Here is a 12,823-nt window from a genome sequence, read left to right on the forward strand (position 1 = left end):
ACTGAAAAATGGCCATGCACGCCCCAGCTATGAGACAAAACATATCCCCAAGCAAAGGCTCCGGTAGGGCTACATTATGAAATGAACATGTTCCTATTGCGCATGTAGCCTTTTTGAGAAATAAATAAAAGGCAAGTGAAGGAGGAGAAGATAAAGGAAGGGAAACCAGATGACGGTGCAGACATGCTCCTGAGGTAGAATGAAGGGCTGGAAAGCCTCCTGTAAGCAGCAGATAGCATCTCCCTGAGCCCTGCTGACTGCAGGTTGTATAAAATCTTCAGAATGTGTCAGTGACTCTTGGCACTGTTCAGGGGAACTCTGTAGCAACTGTCCATCCAGTCTCCTTCAGATAAAATATGGACTAAGAAGCCGGGATGGTGGCGCATGCCTTTAATCCCAGCACTTGGGAGGCAAAGGCAGGTGGACCGCTGTGAGTTTGAGGGCAGCCTGGTCTACACAGTGAGTCCAGGACAGCCAAGGCTACACAGAGAAAGCCTGACTCGAAAAAACAAAAATAAATAAATAAATAAATAAATAAATAAATAAATAAAGCCAGGCTTGGTGGTGCACACCTTTAATCCCGTCACTCGGAAGGCAGAGGCAGGTGAACCGCTGTGAGTTTGAGGCCAGCCTGGTCTACAAAGTGAGTACAGGACAGCCAGGGCTACACAGAGAAAGCCTGACTTGAAAAACCAAACCAAACCAAACCAAACTAAACCAAAAAAAACCCCAAAACCCAAACAAAACAAAACAACAACAACAAAAAAAAACCAAAGGGGAACTGTGCAGCTTGATTTCGAGGCAGGAGTTTGAGGCCAGCCTGGTCTACAATGTAAGTCTAGGACAGTCAAGGCTACATAGAGAAACCCTGTCTGGGTGGGAAAAAAGATGTGAACCAACCGGAATTGTGTACACAAGTTAATACATCCTTTTTTTTTTTTCCTCTTCTCACAGGGTTACCTGGAGCCACGGGAAATCCAGGGGAGAAGGGGGAGAAGGGAGATGCTGGTGAACTGGGCTCCCCCGGAAATGAGGGCCCAGTAGGGCAGAAGGGGGAAAAGGGGGACAAAGGAGATGTGTCCAATGATGTGCTTTTGACAGGTAGGCTGGGGTTCTCCTGACACTGGGGCGCAGTGGCCTGTCCCGCCAACCCATGGGCTGCTCGGGTGGCTTTCTTCTTCTCTGGACCTCTGCTTTGCAGCAGGTTCTGGAATTCTTTCCTTCCTTGTTTATTTGAGACAGAGTCTTCTGCAGGCCAGGCTAGCCTGGAACTTGCTATGTAGCAGAGACTGGCCTTGTCCAGTCTTCCTGTTCCACCTCCCACATGCTGGGACTGTAGCTGTGCTCAGCCTGGCAGTCTGCATTTTTCAAAGGTGTGCGTGATTCTCCATAGGGGCAAGTCTGAGCCTGGCCAGTATCCTGCAAGAGTAATTTAACTCTTTCATCTTGGTTGGTAGGGTGTGGTGGCTCCCATCTGTAGTCCCAAGCAGGGACGGGCTGAGGCTGCAGGGTTGCTCCAAGTTTGATTATGCGGTAAGACCAAGGTCACACCGTGTGCAGTCTAATGAGGCTCACAGCTGGTCCACCACACTCAGCAGTGCTTTTCCTACCTGGCTGTCAAGTGATGGGTGACCAGTCTCCCCACAGGCATTCGGATTGTCTCTGGGATTGGGTGGTAATCAAGGTCTGTAGAAGATAGGGGGTGTAGTGGGGCAGTGGTGGCGCACGCCTTTAATCCCAGCACTCGGGAAGCAGAGACAGGTGGATTACTGTGAGTTCGAGTCCAGCCTGGTCTACAAAGTGAGTCATGACTACACAGAGAAACCCTGTCTCAAAAAAACCAAAATGAAATAACAACAACAACAACAACAACAACAACAACAACAACAATAATAATAATAATAATTCCCTAGCACGAGAAGGACGGGGTGAGGCAAAGGAGGAAGGTGAGGAAGAAGTAGAGGAAGAAAAGGAGGCAGAGGAGGGGGAAGAAGGAAAGAGTTCCTCTGGGATTTTAGGACGCCAGATTTGGGATGCCCGGCACTGCAGTGACAGAAGTCCAGCTCTCAGAGGGATTTGGAGGAATGGAGGGAAGGCTGACAAAACTCTTGTCACAGATCCTGCATATAGCGAATCACCAGGCCCTACTGTGGTGCCTTTAACTCAGTAAAGGCAGCACTAACCTGTCATCTCTAGGGAGGGGTGCACACAGTGGGACTGCAAAGCAGCTCGCTTAGCTTTCCCTAACAGGAGGGAAACTGTCTCTGTAGGAAACACTTCCATCAGTTTCTCCCTTTCCTCCTCTCTAGGTGCCAAAGGTGACCAAGGCCCCCCTGGCCCCCCTGGCCCCCCAGGGCCTCCAGGACCTCCTGGAAGCAGAAGATCCAAAGGCTCTCGGCAGCAAAACATGTTCAACAGCCAGTGTCCAGGTCACCAAGCCCCCAAGGAATACACTCGTTATGCTAATGAGATCTTCTTCCAGACTTTGTCTTAACTGGGACTCGTCCCTGCAATAGGCTCATGGGAAGTCTGAGCCTGGGAAAGAGGACTAAGGACAGGCCCTCTCCCTCTCCCTCTCCTTCCCCCTCTTCCTCTCCCTCTCACCCCCTCCCCTGCTCCCTCCCCCTCTCCCTGGAGCCTTTCCATCCCTCACTATCAGTGTGTGTGGGGGGGGTGGGGGGGGTGGGGGTGAGGGGGCTGAATGCAGAGCCCTGTGTCTACCATTAAGCGATAGCTGCAATCCTCTGCCGTCAAGTTTTGAGTGCTGACAATCCTGCCAGGCATGGTGCTAAGTACTCAGTTCTTCTGATTCCCATGACTATCCTAGGCTGTCAGCATGCTCGTTTCTAACTTACAGATGGAAAACAGACACCCAAGGAACTACCTGGTCCAGCTCAGGTCAAAAGTTTCTTAGAAGCAAAGGATCGTAATAATGGAAAATATTTCTATAGTGGATTTAGAACATGAGAGGTTACCCAGAATGCCTTGCTTGTCTTAAACCACAAGGCACAACTTGAGCTGTCATTTCAGCAACAGACATAGAGGAGGACCCTGGCTTTCTCTAAACACCTACATTGTTCAGAATAGTGTTCTTTCTAGATGTTTCCGGGGAAAGGATCCAGCTACCAGAGTGAAACACTGGTTGGGAGTGCTAAAAAAGCAAGCAACCAAGGAACATGATAGAAACCTTATAACAGAAATATTTGGGACTTTGTGAGGAAGTGGAGGTTATAGATATAAAGCTGTTTAACTCCATTGTGACAGCGGCATCTGCTTTGATTGTTGTCTTTGTAGGTGAGACGTGCGTCATACCAAATGATGATACCTTGGTGGGGAAAGCTGACGAGCAAGTGAACGAACACCACTCTCCACAAACAGGTACAGAGACGCCGGCCCCTGGCTGGGGTGTGCCTCAGGGCCCCTGAGCTGGGGTGCGCCTCAGGGCCCCTGGCTGGGGTGTGCCTCAGGGCCCCTGGCTGGGGTGCGCCTCAGGGCCCCTGGCTGGGGTGTGCCTCAGGGCCCCTGGGCTTCACTAGTCCTAAATTCGGTCCCCCCACACCACACACAAAAAATTCTGCTTGGAGATTCAAAACCGGATGCCTCAACTGTCCGGCAAGTAACTCTTCTTTTCTTCTGACAGAATCCATGATCTCTTCCATTGGAACTCCAACCCAAGTACTAAAAGTTAGAGAGACTTTTGGGACTTGGATAAGAGAGTCTGCTAACAAGAGTGATGACCGTATTTGGATGACGGAACATTTTTCAGGTACTTCCCCCCACTCCCCCAGAGACGGTCCATTCTGTGTTGTAATCATATTTGCTGCCTACCTTCAAGCGTATCCTATACCTATGTGTCTGAGATCCCCCACTAGTATAAGGCTCTGTATTTTAGAGTGACAACTAAGCTGGGCAGTGGTGACACACACCTTTCATGCCAGCACTCTCCCTGTGAGTTTTAGGCCAACCTGGTCAACAAAGCGAGTCCAGGACAGCCAAGGCTACACAGAGAGACCCTGATCTGGGTGAGTGGGTGGGGGAAGAAAAAAGAAAAACAAGAAAGCACAGCTACATGGGGAGAACACGTTCCCAGTTTAAATGTGTTGGCTGCAAGCTTTGTAGTTTAGGTCCCAGGGACTTGACCACAACCATGTAAACTATCCAGTTTTAACACAGTAGCCGGAAGGAAATACAGGGCATGGCAAGGTTTTATCCCCCAGTCCATAACACGCAAGCACTATAAGAGACAAATGATGCCATGCAAGCACTAACCATTTGGCTGTAAGGTCTGCTGTGTGCCCAGGATGATGTGGCCTTAGGTATCAAGGACAAATTCCGTGTGCACAGTGCATTGTTCTCTGAGTCTGATACTGTCCCGTGAGAGTACTTTTTGGCCATCTCTCCCACATAATTGTTGGATGGAGCCCAGGGAAGAAAGCAAAGAGCCATCTCTCAGCCTCCTCATGTCCAAACTGGTCATCCTGTCCCCCAAAGGATGTAGTTGAAGTGATCAGTAAGAGCGGCCTCATTCCAGAAGAGTCTGATGGTACATACTGTTGACAAAAAGCTAAGAGCCACTCCTTTATTTTATCAACACTGACTGACCAGTTCAGTAGTGACCCCTGTTTACCAAGCTGAGGGTTTGGGGCTCAAAGGAAAAGAGAAATGCTGTAAGGGAGCATTGGGTGGGGGGTGGGGGGCTGTAAGGGAGCAGTGGGAGGGTTGGGCTTGGCGGGTAGGGAGGGGCAGGAGGCAGCAAGCAGTAGCTATACAAGCACCAAGTGTTTGTTCTTGGGACAGGCTTGATTTTATAAATACTACAGAGTGGGGTAGGTGGAAGGGGACAGATGTTCTCGCCGTAGCCTGACCTCTGGTGGCCTGGATGTATGATTGCAGTGGGTAACAGTTTCCGCCTTCCCTCCCGCAGGCATCATGGTGAAGGAGTTCAAGGACCTGCCAGCACTCCTCAACAGCAGTTTTACCCTCACTCACCTCCCGCATTATTTCCATGGCTGCGGGCATGCCGTCTACAATAACTCTCTCTACTACCACAAAGGGGGCTCCAACACCATCGTGAGGTGAGCTGCCTTGACCTACCTCTGTGCCCTGCGGGTCTCCTCACAGGGTCTCCTGCAGTTGTTCAGAGGCAGTGCCCTGGCTCCTGCCTGGGGTCTGCGTTTGTTGCTGATGTGGACCCGTGGGAAATGGAAAACAAGGAGAAGGAGACGTGGAGTTGTGGCCGTGGTGGGGTCTCGCGTCCTTTGAGACAGGAAGCCAGCAGTCAGAGCTTTCCTGGCACAAAGGCTCATTCTTTGACATAGGGGGTTTGCTTCTTTTTCTTAAGCCAAGTTATGTTTTTGAGATTCTTCCCCTGGGGAGACTTTAAAACAACATCTATCCTTCTGCCCGCAAGTCCCAATGACAAACAGAGGCTTGATGCCACCAAAATTCAGTCTGCTAAACCAGAGTTTATTAGGCTTCCTTACCAAGCAATGGGCGAAGGGTGGCAAGCAGGAGCATAGGCGACCTTAAAGCAGCCAGCACGAATGATGGCTGTCCCTTTCCCCTAGCCCTTCGCCTCCTACATACTCTAGCTCCTCCTCAAGGACCCAAGGCCACATGCAACTAGGGCAGAACTGCATACAACTGGTTGGGAGGGTGGCTGGACACTCAAGTGAAGGACCCATGACCCTTGCTACCCCCTCCTTCTGTGAGGAAAGGTCAGCAGTCAACATACCCTGCCATAATGACCTTTTGGAAGCAGACTCAGCCAGTTTGGCTTGGAGGATAGCCAAGGCAGGAAATGCCCTCTCCTCTCCCATTCTCCCGCCATCTCTTCTCTGGGTCATCTTCCCACCATTTTAGGTACTGGTAGAAGAAAGAACTTACCTCCTACACCAGACACCCTGCCGCCTAATGTCTGTTCAGCTTATAGCTCCCAGCTACCATGTTCCCAGGGGCCACAGTTGTGGGAACAGGGGAGTTCTGGGGTAAAGAAGCTCTAAAATGAGAAGTGAGCACTTTTTTAAAAATAGGGTTTGGGCCATGTGTGGTGGCGCAAGCCTGTAATCTCAGCACTCAGGGAGGGAGGAAGAGGCAGGTGGATCTCCATGAGTTCAAGGCCAGCCTAGTCTACAAAGCAAGTTCAGGACAGCCAAGGCTGCCCAGAGAAACCCTGCCTCAAACAAACAAACAAACACAACAACAACAACAACAAAATGGGGTTATGGCGTTTTCATTTTTGAGGTATGGGGTCAAATCCAGGGCCTCACACATACTTGAAACAGTCTTTGCCAGGGAGCATATTACACACACACACACACACACACACACACACACACACACACACACACACACACACAGAGTCTTCTACTTTAAATTTTTATTGTGAGAACCACTTTCCCTGGGGAAATTTGAGCAATAACCTACCCCCTCCTTACAGCACACTAGCACGGCAAAGTGTGGTTCCACTAAAGTCCAATTTTGGGGAACCAGTGAAATGTATTGGGCATCCTTTTAGAGCTTGGGTGACGCCAAAGCAGCCCCCACCCCCCACCAGGAAGTCTCACCCCAGCATAGAAGATGCCTTTTCCCCAGCTTCACAGACTAAGTCCCTTCCCCGCTGTGGTCACCTTCCCTAGACCACAGGACCCCGCAAGCAACTCGGGCACAATTATAGACAAATGGCCTGAATCCCAGAGGAGGACTCAGCGACTCTTCTAGCTGCCCCATACACCCTAGGAAGGAACACCCAGTCAGTGAGCCAAGTGCATAGTTTGATGCTGTGAGAAAGATGGCAGTAGTGTTGCTCAGACCACAGTGGCCTACTGCAGTCTTGCTGGGTTTGCCCAGGATACTCATAAATTCTCTGTTTGGCCAAAGGGAGGTCCTGAGCTTACTGCTGTAGACCGCTCTAGAAAGCTACATGCCACCACAAGGATGAGGCCAGGGAAGAGTCCCTTTTTTGTTTGTTTTTGTTTTTGTTTTTAGCTTTTCAAGACAGGGTTTCTATCTGTAGCCTTGGCTGTCCTGGACTCCCTTTGTAGATCAGGCTGGCCTTGAACTCATAAGATCCACTTGTTTCTGCCTCCCAAGTGCTGAGATTAAAGTTGTGTGCCACTGCCTGTGACACCTGTGATGCCTGGGACCAAGCATTGACTCCTATCACAAAGAACTGTTCCTCGCTAAGCAAGGTAGGATAGGGTTTATAAAGAAAACCCAGAGCTGGGTGCTGTGGCACACACTTTTAATCCCAGCACTCACTCGGGAGGCAGAGGCAGGTGGATTGATGTGAGTTCAAGGCCAGCCTGCTCTACAAAGCAAGGACAGCCAAGGCTACACAGAAAGAAAGAAAGAAAGAAAGAAAGAAAGAAAGAAAGAAAGAAAGAAAGAAAGAAAGAAAAAGAAAGAAAATCCAGAATTACATCATACTGGAGACAGACAAGGGGTGTCAGCTGAGTTGATTTGTAAAACAACAGGCCTCCTGAAGCTATGGCTCTGCTCAGCAGGATGTGCTGCCCAGTGGAGGCTGGGGAGCAGGCAGGTGGAGTGCAAGGTGGAGGTAGAGGACACTAGGACAAAAATAGTCACTTTTGGGCATTTCACTTAACAATCCTCCACTTTAGCCTCCTGAGAAGCTCAGAATCAGACTTTTATCACTAACAGGCCTCAACAAAACAAAAACAAAAACAAAAAAGCTGGGTGTAGGGGTGCAGGCCTTTAATTCCAGCAGAGGCAGGCAGGTCTCTGTGAGTTCAAGGCCAGTCTGATTTACAAAGAGAGTTCCAGAACAGCCAAGGCTGTTATTCAGAGAAACCCTGTCTCACAAAACAAAACCCCCAAACAACAACAACAACAACAACAAAACACTGTCAGGCTTGGGTGAGCTTGTAAAAGTAACTTATATCTATTTGCTTGATTAACCTAGGCCTCATCCTGGAAGCTTCTAGCTTTCCTACAGTCTAACCTAGGCCTAGAATGTGTTCAGCCTCTGAGACTTACAGCTGAATGAGCTCACTCTTGTTCTTTCCGAGCACATAGCTGGCTGATACAACTCAGCTGTTCTGGTTCTAACGCCTCTCCAAGCTGACTGATTCAAACTGGCTTCTCTCAGCTTCTGACTGAAAATTGCTCTGCTTGCCCTCACACTAACTTTGGGAATCTGTCCTAATTTTCTGGCTCCTTCTTGTTCTCTGTCTCGTTCTCTCTTCAACCTGTCTCTGTAAAACAGCCTTCTCTCTTTCCCTCTTTCTTTATGCTGCTCCCTTAAGTAGCTTCCATTTCCTCTTTCTTCCTCCTAGTCTGTCAAATCTTTCTCTTTTTCTGCCACTCAATTAGACGCCATTTTCAACCACAGGTGTTTACCTTCTTTGTTTGGGATTCAAGGCATGTACCACCACGCCTAGACCTAAGCTCTAAACCAGGCTGACCTTGAACTCAGAGATCTGCTTGCCTCTGTCTCCCGGGATTAAAGGTGTGTGCCACCACCACCCAGAGTGTCTGCATTCTGTTTGGATCACACAGACCTAGGGTGTGGTCTCTTGCCAGAGCAGCCATATTGTGAGTTAAAATTCCTCTACATGAGCTGTGCTGACTGGGTAGGGAAGCTATCCTCCTAAGCCTAGCTCTATATTAGGCCGCATGCCTAAGCTGAAGGAAGAGGCTGTTACTCCAGTAGACAGACACCTCCTCTCCCCAAACCTCCCTTTCTCCTTCCACAGCTAAACAGAATTCCCAGCACTCAGGAGCTGAAACAGCAAAACCCTTCCCAAGTGCTTGCTCTTCTCAGCTTAATTCAGGTTTTCTAGTTTGCTTCTGTTTGCTGTGTTTCCTAAAAGCCCATCACAGTCACGCACTCCTCCGGCCCTCTGCTGCTCAATTGCGCCCTCTGGTGTTTTTTTTTTTTTTTGCCTAATATCCCCAACTTTCAGATTTAGATAGTTGTTGAAAGATAATTCAGTTTTTGGGTATTATTTCGGTTTGGGGTCTGGGAAATACGACCCCAGAAGCTAAGGAACATGGAATTCCATTTGTGACTGTATTTATAAGCCTCCTACCTGACAAGAAAATTGTCTTTACAGCCTTTGCTACATCTCTTCTCACCTGCTGATGTTTTCCTTAGTTTAAATTGTCTGTTTTTGTTTTTGTTTTGTTTTTTTGAGACAGGGTTTCTCTGTGTATCCTTGGCTGTGTTGGACTAGCTTTGTAGATCAGGCTGGCCTGAAACTCACTGAGATCTGCCTGCCTTTGCCTCCCAGAGTGCTGGGATTACAGTAGTGCGCCACCACGCCCAGCTAATAAATATTGTCTCTCTTTTTTTTTTTTCTTAAAATTTCAGCATGGAATTAAGAGTTTTAAAACTGATCTGGGCATGGTGATGCATGCCTTTAATCCCAGCACTCAGGAGGCAGAGGCCAAGCCCAAGACCAGCCTGGTCTACAAAGTAAGTCTAGGACAGCCAAGGTTACACAGAGAAACCCTGTCTCAAAAACAGACAAGCAAACAAAAAAGGAAAACCTAAATTTAGAGGCTACGGGCATGTCTCAATTGAGAGAGTGTCCAAAGTTCTGAGTCTGATCTCAGGCACTACAGAAACTCGGCCTGGCAGTGTAATCTCAGAACTCGGCCTCTGGAGGCAGGAGGAGTAGATGTTCAGGTCTGTCTTCAGCTAAGCTGTTAATTTGAGGACGTTCCTTAACACCACACTACCGTCTCCCTTTGCTTCTGCTAGCACAGGCTAGCCACTGGCCTTTGCATCCTTGCTGCTCAGAACATCTCTGAAGGGCAAGTAGAAAAGAAGTTTCCTGGAGCTTTTTGGCAACAGAGAGCACGAGGCCTAGTCCACCCCTACAAACTCAGCTTAGTAAGGGGTGTAACAAACCACCTGTGTCCGCAGACATGGCTACTCAACTTTAACTCTCTCTCTCTCTCTTTTTTTTTTTTTTTTTGTTTTTTGTTTTTCGAGACAAGGTTTCTCTGTGTAGCCTTGGTTATCCTGGACTAACTTTGTAGACCAGGCTGGCCTCGAACTTACAGCGATCTGCCTGCCTCTGCCTCTCGAGTGCTGGGATTAAGGCATGCGCCACCACCGCCCGGCTTTAACTCACTTTTTGTTTCAGATTTGAATTTGGCAAAGAAACACCCCAAACGCTGAAGCTTGAAAATGCTTTGTACTTTGATCGAAAATACCTCTTTGCAAATTCCAAGACTTACTTCAACATAGCAGTGGACGAGAAGGGGCTCTGGATCATCTACGCTTCGAGCGTGGATGGCTCCAGCATCCTTGTGGCACAGCTGGACGAGAGGACATTCTCTGTGCTGCAGCGCATCAATACCACGTACCCCAAATCCAAGGCCGGCAACGCCTTCATAGCTCGAGGGATCCTCTACGTCACCGACACCAAAGATACGAGGATCACGTTTGCCTTTGATCTGTTAGGGGGGAAGCAGATCAATGCAAACTTCGATTTCAGGATGTCGCAGTCTGTTCTTGCCATGTTATCATACAATATGAGAGATCAGCATTTATATTCCTGGGAAGATGGCCACCTGATGCTTTACCCTGTGCGGTTTTTGTCAGCCGTGTCAAGCCAGCGATAGGCTGCCCGTCTGTTCCTTCGCTATGCTCCACACGTTTCCTAGGGCTTGTGCAAAGGCAGCAGGCGGCTTATCTGTAAGGGATGTCCAGGTTACTCATGGCCCAGGCACTGGTGCAATCGGAGTCCCCGGTCAATAGCTTGCAGACTGGAAGAGGAAGTGGATGGGATCCCACGATTCCCTCCTCAAACTCAGCAAGTTAGCCCTCCTCCCTGGCCTCGGTTTTCCCACTGGTAAAATGAGACATCTGAGTATGATTAACAACACTTCCTCTAGAATCCGCAAGAATCATTCTGTGATTCTTGGCTGATTGCATATTAGATTGCTTTCTGGTTTGGGGTTTTTTTGTTTTGTTTTGTTTTGTTTCCTCTCCATGTAAACAAGTTTATCTGCAGCTTGAGGGGTGGACTTATCAGTAATGACTTTCACTTATTTGGTAGTTAGGGAAGGCACACTGGTTCCTAAGGTATCAAGTTATCCATAATGTGTGTTTTTTTTTTTCTCTGAACGGGCACCTGCCACTGCAGAAGGGTTATTGTTTTCAGGTCCTAAGTACAAACCCAAGATTAGTAAAATAAACAAACAAAAAGGTGAGCAGCTACAGACTCCGGTCTCTAAAGGAAATCGCATCAGGCTCTTTGGATGCCTGTCAACCTCTGATCATGCCTCTTTGCTGCTGGGGGTCACGAACACAGCACCCTCAACACGTGGCCGATTCTGCCAAGGGTGTGGGGCTGTTATCGAAGTATTAGACACCACACGGACAATAATCTGGTTAGTGCTATGGAAACCTGATGGTTTTATTTTTAGAAGAGAGGCACCAATTGCAGTCAGTCTCCGGAACAAGGGAAGGCAACTGGCTCAGAGGCCAACACCGGCCTTTCTCCCACGTCTGCACCAAAGGAACACACTGCTGACCGTGCAGCAGTGACGCAGAGCCACTATGTAAACCCAGAAGCATCACTACGTAGTCTTTTTTTTTTTTTTTTTTGAGACAGGGTCTCTCTGTGTAGCCCTGGCTGTCCTAGACTCACTCTGTAGACCAGGCTGGCCTCCAACTCACAGTGATCCACCTGCCTCTGCCTCCCAAATGCACTACATAGTCTTTTACAGAAAGAAAACAATGCTGACCTTTAATATAAGGATACAAAGTGAGCCAGGTTCTCGGAAGGGCTCCCTCCCTAGGTCCTGCCTGGCTTTGTTCAAGACATGGCGTTTTATGAGGCCTGGGTTTTGGCAGAGGGGAAAGCTAAGAACAGCATCAAATGAAGTAAGTGACTCTCCAGTCAGGGAGGTGTTCTCTCCCAAATGGTTCTCAAGGTTAGATCTGGTCCCCCTCCCACCTTTTTTTGTTTTTGTTTTTTGTTTTGTTTTGTGGTTGTGGTTGTTGTTTTGTTTTTCAAGACAGGGTTTTTCTGTGTAATAGCCCTGACTGTCCAGGACTCTCTTTATAGACCAGGCTGGCCTCAAACTCACTGAGATCCACCTGCCTCTGCCTCTGCCTCTGCCTCCCAAGTGCTGGCATTAAAGGTGTGTGCCACCACAGCCTGGCAGGATCTGGTCCTCTTGAATAGTAAGGAAAAAAAAATCTAGTTTAATTGGCTCCTCCTAGACCTTAAATAGGCATATTCTTCTGCCCACTCCTTCTGTGTGGCACTGAGTCCCAGGCAGGGCCATGGAGCTTCGAAAGGGAACTAGGAATGTCACTGCCCCCTGAAGACAGGAAGAGAGAGACTACAGACACTGTCCAGGAAAGACTGGCCAGTACTTGGTCCCAGTGTATGTTCTGAAATATTTCCTCTGGGCTCAAACCCATTTGGCCCTGTGGCCTGGTTTAATCTTTTTAATAGAAGCACCTTAAGATTTGAAGTATGCATATTTAACTATTTAAACTTCCTGCCCATGCAGTGCTAGAGCACACTCAATGTAATGAGTTCCAAAGCGCCTCCACTTCTCCATTGACTGGTTGTGTCGGTAGCCACAGATTTTAAAGATATTCTCTCAGATTGGTTTGTGGCAACAAGGAGTTCCAGTGTTCAACCAGTGTGTCTAATGAATGGTATTGTTCTTTAAAGTACCCAGGTTTACCGGTCACAATGAACCTGGATATAAATATAATTTCCTTTACTATTACTTAGCGGTATTGTCGAGAATAGACACAATACTAACTGTACATATAGTGTAAGCAAAATAGTTTAGTTATTAAATTAGCTCAGTTTTTGTATCTGAA

General features: G+C 48.3%; 1 protein-coding gene across 1 annotated transcript in view; it reads left to right on the plus strand.

The window, feature by feature from the left end:
- Positions 1-12,823, plus strand: part of GLDN (gliomedin) — a 43,340-nt gene extending 30,517 nt beyond the window's left edge. Inside the window, exons 5-10 of the mRNA XM_084784313.1 lie at positions 955-1,101; positions 2,310-2,429; positions 3,295-3,378; positions 3,641-3,766; positions 4,925-5,075; positions 10,116-12,823. Of these exons, the coding sequence (XP_084640439.1) occupies positions 955-1,101; positions 2,310-2,429; positions 3,295-3,378; positions 3,641-3,766; positions 4,925-5,075; positions 10,116-10,596 (1,109 nt within the window). The 3' untranslated portion in view covers positions 10,597-12,823. The remainder of the gene's footprint in view (positions 1-954; positions 1,102-2,309; positions 2,430-3,294; positions 3,379-3,640; positions 3,767-4,924; positions 5,076-10,115) is intronic.

This window comes from Acomys minous (assembly GCF_964271855.1).
Source record: "Acomys minous genome assembly, chromosome: 5".
In the NCBI taxonomy this organism is placed as follows: Eukaryota; Metazoa; Chordata; class Mammalia; order Rodentia; family Muridae; genus Acomys; species Acomys minous.